This window comes from Diaporthe amygdali (genome assembly GCF_026229845.1).
Source record: "Diaporthe amygdali strain CAA958 chromosome Unknown NODE_4_length_2575358_cov_65_588622, whole genome shotgun sequence".
NCBI lineage: Eukaryota > Fungi > Ascomycota > Sordariomycetes > Diaporthales > Diaporthaceae > Diaporthe > Diaporthe amygdali.
In genome coordinates, this window is record NW_026517024.1 from 1877125 (window position 1) to 1893525 (window position 16401).

Consider the following 16401-nt stretch of genomic DNA (forward strand, 5'->3'; position numbering starts at 1 on the left):
ACCATGACTAGGGCCTTCTGCCGTACCAGAGTCTGGGGAAATGCACTCCGATGCGGAGAAGGGCCACGCATGTGGATCGACGAACGGGGCAGTCATATTAGACGGGCCGATTCTGGCACACATCGGAGGACTATCAGGCGGTATTATGGAGGAGAACGAACGCCGTGACAGGCGTCATTCATCCTCGAGCAGAGCATTCTTGTTACCAAGTAGGCAAGACCCCGGCAGATGCCACGGCAATTTTCAGGGAACAGGCAAACGGTCAAGCCTGTTGCTCCAGGACGGGTGGAGTTATTCCCCTTTGAAGTCTGGAGACAGAGGCAGAACCGGGGTTCGTTGCCTCGATGAGGTCCGTGATATAAAGAAGCTCGACCTAGGCCGCTGTGGCGCTCTGCCACCAGCAGCCTCTCACCACCACCCCAAGGCCGCTTCCTCAACTGTCGCCAAGATGGCTTCTTTTGTGAAAACCTTCCTGGCCGGCTCGCTGTTCGTCTTTGCTTCTGTCCATGCAGGCGTAGCTTCGCACAGGGGCAATTCCAGGGACACCTCGCTTCGCGCAAGGTCGAGTCCCGTTGTCACTGTCAAGAATGGATCCTACGAGGGAATCCACAGCGACGCCTATGATCAGGATTACTTCCTCGGCATGCGTTACTCCCAGGTACGAACGAGACCGGTGCCATGCAACTATGAGTGTCCTCCCTCCTTGATCGCTGACAAGCCCTCTTCCGATGCCCACAGCCAGCAGAGCGCTTTACTTTGGCTCAGCCCCTGAACTCCACGTGGAACGGAACTCAACCTGCAACGACCTACCCGAAGTCCTGCGTGGGCTATGGCGGCGATGACGTTGGCTACGACCTGTCTGAGGATTGCCTCTTCTTGAACGTCATCCGACCAGCAGGCATTGATGAGACGGCAGAGCTTCCAGTCGCGGTCTGGATTCACGGAGGTGGCCTGGTATGTTGTACACTCTCCAAAAAAATAAATGTGTTTGGGACTGTTTGGCTAATCGTTCTGCCAGTATATGTCAGTCTATTTTGTTCCCTCAATCGATCGTTTTCTACCTTTGCGACACGTTCTCAGTATGATACAAGAGATAGCAGAACAAGCTGCTTCCGACTTATCTCTGCGGAAGCACTCTGTTGCCGGCTTTTCCCACTTGCTCAGTCCATCGACCGCATACCTTACTAACACAAACAAAAACTAGGGGCGGGAGTCAAGACAAGCGGTATAATCTATCCTTCATCGTTCAAAACTCGGTCGACCTAGGTACCCCCATGATCGGAGTAAGCATCAACTACCGACTCTCGGCATACGGATTCCTGGCGGGCAGCGAAGTCCTCGAGGCTGGAATCGCCAACAACGGCTTCCGGGACCAGCGGCTCGCGCTGCAGTGGATCAACGAGAACATCGTCAGCTTCGGCGGTGACCCGACCAAGGTGACTATCTGGGGCGAGAGCTCCGGAGCCGAGTCGGTCAGCGCACAAGTTCTGGCTTACAATGGTGAGCTATCCGCGCGGACAATCTTCTGGGATATTTATTTGTATGGTTTGCTTACGTCCGTGTGTGCAGGCCGAGATGATGGGCTCTTCCGGGCTGCTATCGCAGAGTCTGGCTTCGGAGGTATCCTGTCCAGATACCCGGGCGGTGCCAACAACACGGAAGCTATGGACGCGCTCTATAACCTTTTCGTGTCGAATACTTCTTGCGCGTCGACAGCGAACACGTCCGCCTCGCTCGACTGTCTGCGGTCGCTTCCATTCGATGAGATCAACGCTGCGCTGAACGGAACCGAAGCTGCACCGTGGCCTCCGATGCTTGATAGCGATTTCAGTAAGTAATTTTCAAAAGACAGTTTCATAATACTGGGTGGTCTTGAGGGCGATTTCACTCTGCGTGAAATGTTCAAAGCCAACACGCCCTAGAGATCTACCAGCACACACTGAGCATCCAAATGCCAAGTGTCTATGCCTGTCTATAGATCTGGATCCCGTCACTAACCATGGTACCCACAGTCGCGGACTTCCCCGTGAACCAGCTCAACAGCGGCCGCTTCCCCAAGATCCCGATCCTCATCGGCACGAACACCGACGAAGGATCCGCCTTCGGCCAGGGCAAGGGCCCCAACGGGACGGGTGTCGACACCGACGACGAGATGCGGGCCGCCGTGGAGGCGATCATGGGTCCAGACGCGCCCACCCAGACGGGCAAGTCACTGGACGAGCTGGCGAACGAGCTGCTGGCGCTATACCCGGACATCCAGGCCGTTGGTGTCCCGTCGCTGGAGAAGTTCCCCGTGATCGAGGCCGGTGACGCGATTGCGACGGCACTGGGCCTGCAGTTCCGGAGGACGGGCGCCTTCTTTGGAGATTTGTGAGTAATAGGTCATCCCCGGGGGTCTCGCGGTCAACTATGCTGGGTGCTAATTGTGTGTGGACAGCCAATTCCAGTATCTCCGACGCAGGGCCAGCATTGCCTGGTCCAATGCGGGTCTGCCCTCTTACAGCTACGAGTTCAATGTTGTCAGTGCTGGAGTACCAAGTAAGTAACGCTCTGCTCTGGCGACCAGCTGGAACTGCAAGGGCCCATTCCTCCTATACTAACAATCATCAAAAGACTACATCGGGGCAACACATTTCGCAGAAGTCATGTTCGTCTTCGACAACGTCAACGCCGTCGGATACGACAGCACCACCGTCCCGATCGCTGACGAGCCCGCGGCGTACGCGGCGCTCGCAAAGGGCATCTCGAACGCGTGGGTCAACTTCGTCGTGGGCCTGGACCCGAACGGCGCCGGGCTCGAGATCGACGGCGTCGGCGCGTGGCCCGTCTACAACGCCACAGCGGGCGGCGGCGTGGGGCAGAACGTCGTCTTCGACACGAACGGCAGCTCGGTGGCCTGGGACTCGTACAGGGCCGAGGGCATCAACTGGATGATCGAGAACTCGCTGTCCGTTTTTGGAAACTGATATGGGCGAGCGATGTGGGCGAGGAAACGTCTGTAGATGTATATGTGTGTGCGTGTGCAAGCCCTACATACTTTACTTTGCTTAAATGCCACTGTATATAAGTTGGCTCAATGAGCATATTTCATAAGGCCCGAGGTCCTATTGTGATCAGCTCCGTCGCGCATTGCCGGTACGTTAGCCAAGCAATATTGTATTAGTACATGTGCACACCTCGAGTAACACCCGATGCTCCCTCTCCAGCCTCTGCTGCTCAATAGTGTCACGTTGCACATACCAGCCCTTGATATGATCACGCTGCCCGTGGGGAGCTCCAGTCAGGCAGTGCTAGTAGAAGGATGTATTTTCTTACTATGGAAAGTCGTCTCTTGTGGCTTGCGGGACAGCTTGCAACTATGACGGGACGCGTGAGGAAGACCAAACATATCGTGCAAGAGGATGTCAGACAAACCACACAAAATCGAGCGCTTATCACCTTTTCTGCGCTGCAACCAGCTGGAGGTGAGAAGGCACACATGTCTCTTGATGTGCGAATACATGAGAACATCTCGACGGTTTAGCCTGGTAGGCAAGAACGTGTGTGTTTAGTTAGATATTATGATTTACTCCCCAGGAAGACCCGTCCGTAATGTGACGTCTCTCCCCCGCTCGTGCGTTGTCTATCCATCCATCCCGTCCGGCCCCGTCCCGCCGGCCTATGTATTTATGTATGAATGCAGTCGCAGATGTTATCCCGCCCAAAAGAAGCAAGAACTCTATGCCGCCCGTATGCGAGGCCCCCCCCAAATTGTTGCCTATGTGATGATGGTCATTTCGTTTCGTCGTGACGGCCGTCAATTGAAAAGAAACCCCCCACCCCACCAAAGAAAGCGCGAAAGACACACCGTTACCCTAAAGAGCCTTTGACGAGAATTGGCAAATCTGACAGGAAGAATACAGAACGCGCTGGCATGCAAGAAAAAAGTCAAGGCTGCGCTCAGGAGAAACTCCAAAAACTCGCTGCTCGATGCTGCCTCCTGATACATGTGATGAAAAACACGACTCTCCAACGTGCCACACCGGGACGGCGTGACAGCCGGGGAAGTTTGTGGTGTCATCTTTGAAGAGCATATGTACAACCAATGACTAAAGTTAAGATGGGCGCGGATGAAAATTGGTGGTACAGAAAAAATCACAGTGGACAGGACAAAGCAGGATTTATCCGCATGCGTCTCAGTAAAATCCATCCGCGCCGACGCTAGTCCTCCCAGTAGACGCAGACGCGTTCGGCGTGGTCTGGGATGAGGCGCTCGAATCGCTAGGGGTCGAGGGCTCCACTACCCGGTTCCGAATGGTCATGATCCAGTCATGCTGCAAGAGCTCCACGGCTGTAGCTCTCTTCGTGGAGTCGCGGGAGAAGCAGCGTTTGAGGAAGTCGATGCCTTCTGGGCTGAGCTGATCCGGCGTCGGGAGCTGTGGCGGGTTCCCCTGGGCGATGTTGTACATGATTGCCCATTCGTTGTCCAAATTCGCCCAAGGACGTCGTCCTGTGGCCATCTCGAGAATGACGCAGCCAAGGGACCAAACATCCACTGCTCCAAAGTGCCCTGGATTCTCACCCTTGATGACTTCTGGAGACATGTACATCGGGGTGCCAGTCATGGACTTATTAGGTTTCGTAGCTGACATATCTTGCATGAGTGTCCGTCCTTGGCGAGCGATGACTTTGGCTGCCCCAAAGTCGACATACTTGATGATGCCATTGTGGTCGAGGAGTACGTCTATTAGGTGGATTAGATTTGGTTGACATATAGGAGGCAAAGGTTAACTTACTTTCTGGTTTAATGTCGCGATGGGCGATCTTGATCTCATGAAGGTAAGCGAGGCCTTCGAGAAGCTGGAGAGCATAAACCATGATGACCTGTTCATCCTCGATGCGACCGTGTTCGAGCAAGTTGGCAAGTGAGCCTCCAGAACAGAACTCCATGAAGATGTAAACCCTGTCTCTATGAACCTCAATGCCATAGTATGAAACGACGTTGGGGTGATCAACAGACTCCAACACGCGCATCTCATCCTTGATCTGTGTGGCAATGGTAGGAATCAGTTTCGGATCCTGCAACCTGATTTCTTTAACGGCCATCAAATGTCCCGTATCCAAGTTCATTGCCGCATAGACGTTGCCGAATGTACCACCGCCGACGAAGTGGCCTTGCTGCCATCTCATCGTAAAGTTGGTGGCAGTCGATGACAGGTACGCAAGAGACCTGTCTACCTCGTTCGAGGCTTCAAGCACACGACCCATGGCAGACCTCTCCGCAAGAATTTGTTTCCTTCCCTCGTCGATCCTGGAGAGCTCTTGGAGACGGTGGTCGAGAACGAATTTGGAAGCAGTCTGGTCATCGAGATTCTTGCCCTGGTCCAGCCTCCTGAATTGCCCAACGAGGGCTTCTAGGCGCTGTTTCTCGGCCTGGGCGGCAACGCTCGACCTCGCACCCATGATGTCGAAGTGTGAAATAAGCAGAGACATGCAACCAGCGACCTTCTCCCGTAATCTGGCATATTCCTCGTCTCCTAGGGCTAGAATGTGTCTTCCACGGGTCATGCCCATGCTGAACTCGAGAGCCAGGACGGCCCAGCGGAAGGTCTTTCGGTCGGAAGACACGCAGTCGTCGCAGATGAAGCTCACCCAGTCCAACGCAAGCTTGGTTAACTTGATGTTATTCATCTGCCGGCGATTGCTGTCCATGAATAGTAGAGATCGCTGACCGAATTCTGTCGCAAAAATGAAACAGGTCTGGATGAGATCCTGCACTTCCATTCCCTTTGTTTGTGCACGGATAGTCTCAACACTGTCCATGAAGGTGTTGGACAGCTTGTAAGCCACCTTTTTGATGTCACCGAGTTTCTGGTTGACTTTCTTGAGATTTGAGCGTTGCTCAACAACGAGGTCCAGGTGCATGTTGATGAGCTCCAAGAAAGCCTTTCTCGCGCTCGTTAGTCGGTTCTGAGAACCGCCGGCGATCAGCCTCAGATGGCCCAACTTCAAGTCTAGAGGCTCTTCCCGGACGGTCATGGAGACCTTCGGCCCGTACCAATGGGGTGCATTCTCGGCCCGGATCATGAGAATGTATGGATCAGTTGGGTCTTCAGAGACATGTTCGTAAGATGCTGTGCCGATGATTGACTGTATCTCCTCATGACGGCCGTGTAGCGATGGCGAGGCGACCAGAATAACCCCCTCATGTTCGATGCTTGCGGTGTAGATTTGGAAATGACCGGATTCTATCAACCTTGCGAATAGGTCGTGAAGTCGATCGGGGTCAAACGCGATGCTGAAGTCCGCAGCGTTTTCATAGTTTCCGCTCAGCATTCTAGAAAACCGTTGCAGCATTCTTTGGCGCACTCGAACCGAGTCCAAGATCTGTTTGTATCTCTTGCTCATCTCGGCCGGGCTCTCTCTTGGCTTGCGCTGGAGCTCTCTTTCGAAGGTGTCGCTCAGGCGCCTGATGGCTTTGAAAGTCAGATTACTGAACTGCTCAGCAACTTCCACGTCACCATGGTCTAGGTGACTCCCGATCTCGTTGATGAATTCCCACTCCTGAAATAGGAGCTCGGCTTCCTTGAAGGTGTTCTTGTTACCGCTCAATTTCCAGTTTAGCATCTTAAAGTAATACTTCAAGGCGTCCAGAACAGCCTGGTCAAAGGCCTCGTCAATGCAAGGGGGCAGCTCCCAACCGGGCTCAGGCTGTGAGATGCCCAGATATTCAATCTTTATGCCAATAGCCAAATTCAATAGAACCTGGAATTGAGATATCATCTGATCCTGCAGCATCGGGTTTTGCTGTGCCGATTCCTTCATCTTTTTCGCGTACGCTAATCGGACCTTGATGATCTCCTCTATCAGGCGAGAAGGAAAGCTGATCAAGGTCAGAAGGTCCTCAATGTAAGGGGGCAAGTGTCGTTTTTTGAATGCCTCCGCATTGTGAATGAGGGTTTCCTTCGCCTTGAGAATTACACTTGAGATGCCTCTCAGCATGCTGTTCCGCTTGCTTTTCATCCCACCAACGTCCTCCTCAATGTGGTCGTGTAATGACTTGAGGCCGTCCTCTTTCAACAACTTATCGAGAAAAGAGGACTCGTCGCCAATCGCGTTACCGATGGGAGATCGTTCCCTAGTTCGCAGGAAATCCAGCTCGTCGTTGCCAACCCATCTTCTCAGGACAGTCAACTCAGTGTTGATGAGTTCATTGACATTATACCAAGAGGTTATGGCGTCACAGGCTTCTGTGAAGAGGGCAGATCTTGCTGAGCTATGTGCTGCTAGCATAGCCTCTCTTGACGGGTACAAGCCTTCCAGCCTCTCAATCTTCCCGACCATATCGCGAACTTGATCCGCTGGGGGCTTGCCAGCCTCGCTCTCCCCAGCAATCTGGAAGTGAATGATTTCCTCGATGGTTCGATCCATGGTGCCACGAGCATCTTCTACCATTCTGCGCTGGACCGGAAGATGTCTACCGCATATGCGTGATCGTATGCCGAGCCATAGCTCTGCCTTCTGCGCGGTCTTTCCAACCTCCTGCTCGGATGAGCCGATGAGACGTTTCTTCTCTTGTCGCACGACATCGCCAGTGAGGACAGCAGCGAGCATGCCATGCCACTCCAATCTTTCCCTGTTGTCTGGGTCTCTGATATCTTCTTCGGTCGGCTCCAGCTCCTCGTCGTCGTCACCCTCGAAGAGCCTCCTCGCATCGTCGTCCTGTTCGGTGCTGTACGGCGCTTCTGACCCAGGGGTCTCGCCCTCGGAGTCGCTGTCCGGATCACCTTGTGTACCGAAGCTTATGGGGTCGAACTCGGAGGGGAATGGGTAGTCTTGTTTCCGAGCATTGTTTAGTCGTTGAACATATGCTCTTTCTTGGCGCGCGAAAGTCGAATTGGAGGGCAGATTTCGTGACCTGGAGGCGGAGCGAGGATCAGGGTAACCAACGGGAGTGGGCTGCGGTCGGCGCACGGGTCTGTAGGTGTTGGAAGGTTGCCTTGCCGGGCCGGTAGGACGTTGCGGTCTCGTAGATGTTCCGTTAGAATGTATGGGCCCCCCGTCTGTAGCTGAGCGATGGCGACCAGCAGCGCCATTAGCCAGTGCATCGGAAGTGATGGACGACATGGAGCCTGCATGACCGGCCTGGTCGACGTAGTGATGGAGAGTACCTAGTTCATCTTGGTGCTCGAATTCGCCAAAGCCATTAGCCTCTGGCCGCGAGTCGCCCGATGAGCCTGAGTCGCCGGAGTCGTTGGTCACAGCAAGTGGACGATAAGCCAGGGCCTTGGTTGGGTCGTCGTCGCCGTCGGAGAAGCGGACGGCTCTGGGCGAGGTCTCTGCCGACATTGTTGTTGTGGGAGTGGGCTGGCCGAATTTATGGCTCGAATGCGCGCGTCCAGAGATAAAAGACACAGGTGAGGTCGGGGCAGGACCTTGCTTGTGGCAGTGCCCGAGACCTCGGAGCAGGTAAGGGGCAGCAGGACACGGCCGAGGGCGACAATGCTCAACGGGACCCAGATGTGTCCATGGGGATGGACGAGATCGTATTCGAGTGGGCACTGGACACAGGTTCTGTGATAAACCTCGGTCGATATAGGTGGTATGGCGTTCTAGACCGTGGGATGGGAATCCGTGCCGAGCACGCAGGCATGGATTGACTGATGTCCAATCCCTGGGCTGAGGCTTGAGAGCCGCTGTTGTAAGGCTGGGGCGGACAAAGTGTGGCGAGAGCTGGACTGGACGGGACGGGACTGAGCGACTGAGTCGAGCAGGCGCCCGGGAGGGTGGCGAGGTGGTAGTGGTAGTGTGGCCCCGGGGCGGCAGTGCCAACTGAACCGACTGATCTGCAGTCCTGACGGAACCGAGTGGGTGGTGTGGCTTGTCGCCCAAGTTTATGCTGTAACAGTGGTCTTAAGCCCTCTCTTCTTGTTCCCTTTCCTTGTTTTTGGTCGTGTATGGCAGTCAACCGGTCTGGACTCACGGTCAGGGGAGGCAGAAAAAGACCGAAGATGAAGGAGATGGAGGGACGGGCCTCGATACAACACAACACGGTGCGGGTGATGGACTAGATTGGCCCAAGTTGCACAATTTGATGCGAAGCAGGCCTGGCAAAGCATGCGGACCAAATCGCCCGGGAGGGAGCAAACAACTAGACCACGGGCGATGGGCGACAGGCGGCAGGTGGGCGATGCCTTGGATCTGATGTTGGCAGAGCGATCGACCTCTGCAGTGCGTCCATCTGCAATTCGCATCTGCTGCAGACCCTTGGGACCCTGCCCTGGAAGGCCTGGGAGACCACGCGAGGGACGGCGAGGGACGGCGAGGGACGGCGTGGGACGGGAAATTTCCTGCACTCATTCGCCTGTTCTTGACCCATTTTACTTAGACTACCTTGTCCGCTTGTTAGACTAGACCTGCCTGTCGGCCTGTCTGCTTGTCCGTCGCAGTCCGTCCGCCTTTGGACTCGGTGGGCAGGGTTTTGCGCATGCTGAAGCGCCGTTGCCCGCCCACGGTCATGCCATTCTGGGCATGCGACAGCGGCTGAAGCTGCTTCGTTTTCGTTCACGATGCAGGCCACACCACCTGCCAGATCACAGAGTCTAGATAGTGCATGCATGCTATCTATGCAGGCGAGAGACCATATCGAGGCCTCACTAGTATTTTCATGGCAGCTGGAGGATGACATGACGCTTCGCTGGTCGCAACCAGAGACAGGAGGCATTCTCCCGTGCTACAGGCGCTGTTGTGCTCCTGACTGCAAGCTCAAGGTTGTAGGAGCCAGCAAGTGAGTGAGTGAGTGAGTGAGAAGGTTCGGGCAGAGAAGTCTCAACGAACTTTCCTTTCCAATCATCACCCATGGACTCCATGTACGGGTGGCGACGGCGACGGCGAAGGAGACGGGGCGGGCAACTTCGGCCCCCTGAACCCTGGAGCTTGCGTGCAGGCCTGGTACCCATGCATGGGACCTCGGCAGCTAGCCCAGGTTGTCTCGTCCCTGCTCATAGGCTCGTCAAGCTCCAACTACACACCGCGTCCGACCTGCCGACGCGTTCCCTGCCCATGCCCACTGTGAGCAGTGAGAGTGCCCAGATGCACGCATATGCGATGATGCATCTGTGAGTGAACCCTCGGGTCACCAAGCGACGGCTAGCCGGAACTGCATCCCACGTCTCTTCTTCCTCGAAACCAATTTCATGGCCGGCTTCACGCTGTCGCCAAAATGTCTACAAGAGGCTCGGACGCGTCGCGTCCCCCTTCCAGATCCAAGTCTGCAGTCCTCACCTCGTCCGCTGCCAGTTCGCGCAGCAGGTTCCAAGATGAGGCCTTGCCCTCTAACCCACACAAGAGGAGGCGTGTTTCTCCTGCCTTTCCCCTGGAGGAGCTCCTCAAACCAGCCATTACAATCAAGGTTTGCATTGCTTGCCCAGCCAATCCCTTTGCACGCGGTTCATTGCAATGCTGACCTACCGCCAGCCCCAATTCTCTCTCGGCTCCAGCTCCGTGAGACCTCCTGTGTTGAAACCACTCATGTTACTGTCCCGCGAGCACCTCTCATTGTCGGCTCTGGATTTGTCAGCCCCCAACGGGGAGTTCCCAAGCGGCCCAGGCCGGTTCTTCGAGTCGCACATCCGAGTCTTGGATCTTGAGGGACGACTAGGCCAGGCACCAAGCGTACTTATCGCACGCTCAGACGCCAGTCGCAATGTCTATGCCATCGAACGCCATCAGACCGGCCTCTACGTCGTTTGCAAACTCGGCGCATGGGTTGCCATCGAGAAGCTCAGCCACCTCGCCGAAGCCTGTTACGAGCAGCGCTGTCGTCCAGTCCAGGCCGCACACGCCAACGTTGCCGAAGCTCCTTCAATCACGCCCCAGCTGCATCACGAGAGCAAGAAGAAGAGGCTCGCAATAGAACAGATCCAATCCATGGTCCGAAAGCGCCCAAGGGCCGTCTCCGGAACGCCTTGCGAATCACAGCAGGACCAGAGCCAGCCTCAGTTTCAAACGCTGACGCCCGGCATCGAACATCTAGAGGACCCTTTCCAAGCACCCCAGCCAGAGAGTGGAGTGAGCGAGCCACCAGCCCAAGGTTCACAAACCGCTGTAGCGGATTCAAATGCCGACATGCAAAATTCCGCCGAAGACATCTTTCAGAACATCAGATCCCAGTATCTCGAGGCTCTTTATCATTCAAAGGTGTGCATCTTCCCCAATTTGAGACTGTTCGTTGCTGACGATATTGTAGGGATCGCTTGCGTATTTTGCGAAGGGGCCACTGTCGCGAGCACGCGCCGCTTTTCACTTGGATTGTGACGCGAACCTGGATATGAATGATCTCGTCGAGTTTTTGAAGAGCCTCACAATGTCGACGGTGCAAGTGGACAAGAAGTTCCGTGAGACCCTACCCGAACTTGTGAAGGGCATGAGAATACTGGCGGAGAGCTCTGCCGAGGATGAACCAAAGAAGAAGCGAAGAAAACCCAAGAAGATGAAGCTTGGCAAAGACGGACTCTACCCCGGTGAGGTCGATCATGTGAAAAGCTGGTGGAGAACACACAAGTCCGTCGTGCAGGACGGCGAGGAAGCTACAATCAACCCCCAGGAGGTCAAGTACCATATCTCCTGCCTTCGGACTCGAGAGACGCAGCTGCAAATGATTCTTATCCTTGAGATACTTGCATTAGAGGCAGTGCGGCCGGCGGAAGATGCACAGGACAGTCAGTTGCCAGGGCTGCCTGTTGGAAATACGCCAAAGAAGACGGTCGAGCCCGTGCCAAAGAAGCGGCATAAATACAACTTTTCGACATTGGTCGATATCCACGCAGATCGGCTGTGTATCTGGCAGTCCACCACGCCAGACGAAATGGAGATGATAGCTGCTGAATCACAGGAGAACAATGGATCGGAAAACCAAAAGTCAGCAAGGGCGAATTCGGACCCACTAAAGGACTTCTGCGTGGATATTTTGCTACCATTGTAAGTTGAAGCTCTTTCATTCCTGACTGCTGATGTAGAACTGACCATGACAGCTTCGCTGGCCGACTTCCCGAGTTGTGCGAATCCTTGAACCGCAAATTGGGAGGCCCCGTTGTCGTTTCTCCCCCAAAGCCAAAAAAGCCTGCTGCTACAGTTACTGCGAAGGCGCCAGCGATGCCCGGATCAGTCGCCAAGAGACCGGTGTCAACCAGTGCGCCGAAGTCACTGGACAAGGTTTTCTCACATGACCAGTTGAGGCGGAAGGCATCTCGCAGACCAACCGATGTCCTGGCAAGAATGAGATCTGCGACGCCGGCCACCATCCCGGGGCTGAAGCGTGAAGCAAGTGAGCCTGCTTCCTTGGGCATGATCCCAAGTGGAGATAGGCCTCTGAAGGAGAGATCTCGAAATGTTTTGTCCCGGAGTGTTTCAAGTCTTACTGCGGACGACTCGAAGGCGCAGAAGAAAGCGAAGATTGAAGCAGATCTGAAAGATGCCATCTCAGCCCTCAAGAAGCCTAACAGACAATTGGCGGGCAAGGCTATTGTCGAGGAAGCCGAGAAGCGAATAGGGACATCGAGCTCGCCCCGTCCACGAAGTGAGTACTACAGGAAGCTGTGTGCAAATAACAAAGACACTGATTTCAAACCAGAGCCCAAGAATCCCACTCGCTTCAATGCTGGCAACAGAACCCAGAGCCAAATCCAGGTCAAGGCTACCCCGGCTAACTACCGCTTCAAAGACGCTGTGTCAACAGCAGATCAGCGTAGTTACGGTAGCTTCAACATCCCTCCGCCAAGGACGGACTTGCAAGCAATTCCGTCAAGTTCCGTCATTCCGTCTACAGCACCTAGGAACGGTCTTCGAGATGGCCTCGAAGCATTTCACATCGCCAGCACGCCGATTGCGAACAAGCTGCAGGTAAACGCCGTGCCAGACTCGGCCGTAGCTTCAAGACCGACGATCAGCGACCCTTTCGCACAACCATCTTCTCCATTGATGTCTAGAAGGGTTGCACCAAGTACTCAAACACACCTCAACGTCCCATATATCGACATTCCTCCATCGTCTCCTACCCTCCCACGCCTATTCGAAACACCCATCAAGCAGAGGTCCTCCACTGCCTTGGCGTTTGTGGACGAAACTGTCACGTCAACACCTCCTGAAGCTCTTCACACAGCCACCTTGTTTGCTACACCCGCGAAGAAAGCCCCTACATCTGCTCCTCCTGTGACAGAGGAGCACAACAAATCCAGCAGCAAACCGGCGCTGACTATCTATCAGCAGCTGGGCTGGGATGATTATGACGTTGATGACCTTGCATGATGAAACAAAGAAATAGAACACATGGCTCGCATTCTCTGGTGTTTGAGGCGCGCGATCACGAAAAAAATTTGGGAAACGATGCCTCAAAAGACTCGAAAGAAATCGGGAGTGACTACCTTTCGCCCATTGTTACTAGTCACATCCACTGCCAGCATTTGCATTGCATTACTTTCTGGACCGCATTTCGACAGGCGCGACGTCATGACGGCGAAACATCTTGGAAACTCGAGCGGAAACTGGGCAGAAATGATTGTTAATGACTTTCATCAAGCCTCAAAGCGACCGGCGCGACATCTTTCCGCACTGCAGCCCGGTTTTGAGTTTCAATCTGTGGTCCTAGGTAGGATATCAAAGGAGGAGAGAGAGAGACGAAGAGTTTGGTTACAGTTGGCTCTAGGAATAGCCGACGTCTGTCAAAATTTGGCGGAGGGTGGCCGCAAACACGAATTGGGGTCTGATGATTTCACAGGGTGTTTTGACACTCTCATATCTTGCATTGCATTGATTGAGCGGTGGTCATTGCGGTCATGGCCACTTGGCTTGGTCGTGTAGCTGCAGCACGGACAGCTGTCTTGCTACTGATGGTTCACAGCACACATAGAGTAGAGTACATGGCATTGAATAGATACCCCTGGCATTGATAACGGAGTTTATTAGCTCATGAGAGAGTAGGAGTCATGTAAAACGCACAATCGCAATTCTGGACTCGTAGTTGAAGTTTCGCGCGACGTATAGCATGTGGTATTGGGAAGTAAATGTCTAATTTGCTCGCCCTTTGTATCCCTAGTACTACCCTGACCCTTCTATCAGTCCTGGCGCTTTTCAACAACCATGACCGGGAGGTCCCTAATGTCAACATGCTCCTGGTTCCCAAGATCTACTACTCGGATGCACTCGACGCCCACGATACCCTCCTTGAGCGCCAGGAAGCGCAGCTCGACCACGTGGCACGCGTTGGGGGCCAGCGGGCCCACGCGGACGTCCGCGGAGAGGCAGACCACCTCAGTGCTGTCCACCAGGCTGCTCCGCTGCATCGCGTGTACGATGTTCTCGTCCAGCACCGCGTCTGCGATCTCCGCCTCGGGGCCCTCGCCGATCGCCGCGGCAATGGCGGACTTGCGCCTTGCTAGGAGATGGTCCCGCCCGGCTGTCGAGGGCGGCCGTATCACGCGCATGTCGTTTCTGCGCCGCCTGGGGATTGCGAGGAGGGCCAGCTTGCGCGCCGCCGGGATGGCTTCTGAGGGTGGTTTGGAAGGGTTAAGGGAGGTAGAGTTGCGATTAACGACGAAGACGTTCCAGACGAATTCGTCACCTGGGTATATTGGCCCGTCTGGCGCGGTAAACGTCATCGTTATTCCGAACTCTGGTATGCTGGTCTCGATCGAACGCTCTGCGAGAGCTTCGAGGCCGGGGAGGGAGTCGGGTCTAGATACCGAGGGTGAGACGAAGCTCGTGCCGTCGCTGATGGAGAGCTGAGCTGGCTTGTGGGACCGCTGGAAAGGCTTATTGACGCCTGAGCCGAAACCAGGGTTGACAGGAAGGGTAAAGTCCAGGATGGTAGACCATGCCATGCGCAGTTTGGGAGTGCAGACTCCTGCCTGAACAAGTGCGCTGCACTCTATGGAGATGAGAAGCTCCCGCGTTGGGCTTCTGGAGGGCACGTCGCTTTCCTGAGGGGCGAGTCTATACATGAGGGTAATGTGGTCATGTGCCACGCAGTTCAGAGGTAGGGATAGACCGGATATATTGTTGAGATCTTCAACTTGACCCTCCCGCATGGAGAGGTCAACCTTGTCCACAGCAACCTCGCAGTCGAAGTAAGGTGTGAAATCGATCTCTAGCAGGGCTATTATGGCTGGACTGGGTGGTATGGTGTTTGGCCGCGCAAAGCGTACACGCGTATGTGCGGCTGGGTAAATCTGCTGAGAGATTCTGGGCTGGCCCTTGAGGATTGGGAACGAGTCCTTGGACTGAGTGACTGGTGCGACGCGAGAGACTCGTACAGCAGACAGGTGAGGCTTGACACCACCTAAGAGGGGATCCCCAGCAAAGGATCCGAGCAAGTTAAGCCCTGCGGGTACACCGCTCTCTAGGTAGCCGTCCTGTTGCTCGCCAAGCTGTTCCGGGCCGGGCTTCAAACTCGCTGTCGCCGAGAACACAACAGACGGCCCATATAGCCGCATTCGGGGTCTCGTCAGGAAGGCTGAAGCTTTCCATACGACGTATTTGGTGCCTGGAGCCATACCATCATCTTCCTGGCCTGCCTGCGCACTGTCCACGACAGTCAAGGGGTTTTCCACATCTTCAATGTCCTCATTATATACCACCTCCGAGGCAGGTGCGATTTCGGTTCGTTCTGTCGCAGGACTGTTTACTATTTGCGCCTGCAGAGTCACAACAAGCCTCTTCAAGTAGGACTTCAACAACTCGTCGGTCAGGCCGTGGGTGCGAAGTATCAAGAAGACCTCGACAGTTTCATCTGACATCTACGAATGAGTATCGTGAGACAGAGGAATTCCAGGGGAGGATCGGCTGGGAGATGTCCTCACCGAAGAAGAGCCATGGCCGGTTTTCAAAATCCTCCAATGGCTGGCCCTTTTCAATGGCGGCCTTGATTTCCTCCTCGATATTGATAGTTGTCTTGAAAGGGACGGTGTAGGCCAAGAAGGATTGCTCGAGGAATGCCGTGTCTTCTTCTCCTGAAGTACTGTCTCCCGGTTTCGTAGGGACTGCCATCTTGCAGCAACACCGGGTTCATCCGCTTACAGCATCCTCAGACAGACTGACTTATTGGTAAAGGAAGGCGAGGCTTTGTAGTTCACCATGTGCTATTCCACTCTACTGTTGTGAACTTGCCCGATGTCCGAGGTCGAGAGGCGCATCAGATAGTCCAGGGTCCAGTGCTGATAAAGTGACGTTGGAGCTTCCAGGGGTTAGTGGCGGGGACTTGAATTGAACAGAGCTACTTCCTGCACGGTAGGTTGGCTGGGAACGGAAGCTCCTTCCATGTGGCCCGTGCACCAGCCTGCCTTTGCTGGAATGATTTTGCCTGCGACTTTGAATTTGCAGCGCGACTCAACTTCCTCCAACTCTTTGGACCTCAGAAGTGTTAGCTGC

General features: G+C 54.7%; 4 protein-coding genes across 4 annotated transcripts; 2 read left to right on the plus strand and 2 right to left on the minus strand.

Moving 5' to 3' along the window:
- Positions 1–448: 448 nt before the first annotated feature.
- Positions 449–2966, plus strand: J7T55_008767 (lipase 2; the record flags this gene model as incomplete). Its single annotated transcript, XM_053139119.1, has 8 exons — positions 449–658; positions 739–954; positions 1019–1023; positions 1205–1500; positions 1570–1830; positions 2013–2370; positions 2438–2538; positions 2614–2966. The coding sequence occupies 8 exons, from the start codon at positions 449–451 to the stop codon at positions 2964–2966; spliced, it is 1800 nt and encodes a 599-aa protein (XP_052998040.1).
- Positions 2967–4175: 1209 nt separating this feature from the next.
- Positions 4176–8328, minus strand: J7T55_008768 (uncharacterized protein; the record flags this gene model as incomplete). The annotated part of the gene is made up of 2 exons (XM_053139120.1): positions 4176–4723; positions 4776–8328. 2 exons carry the CDS (start codon positions 8326–8328, stop codon positions 4176–4178), a joined length of 4101 nt encoding a protein of 1366 aa, XP_052998041.1.
- Positions 8329–10201: 1873 nt separating this feature from the next.
- On the plus strand, positions 10202–13284 carry J7T55_008769 (uncharacterized protein; the record flags this gene model as incomplete). Its single annotated transcript, XM_053139121.1, has 5 exons — positions 10202–10390; positions 10456–11178; positions 11228–11958; positions 12012–12556; positions 12611–13284. The coding sequence occupies 5 exons, from the start codon at positions 10202–10204 to the stop codon at positions 13282–13284; spliced, it is 2862 nt and encodes a 953-aa protein (XP_052998042.1).
- An 806-nt stretch (positions 13285–14090) lies between these two features.
- Positions 14091–16020, minus strand: J7T55_008770 (uncharacterized protein; the record flags this gene model as incomplete). Its single annotated transcript, XM_053139122.1, has 2 exons — positions 14091–15763; positions 15834–16020. The coding sequence occupies 2 exons, from the start codon at positions 16018–16020 to the stop codon at positions 14091–14093; spliced, it is 1860 nt and encodes a 619-aa protein (XP_052998043.1).
- Positions 16021–16401: the final 381 nt, after the last annotated feature.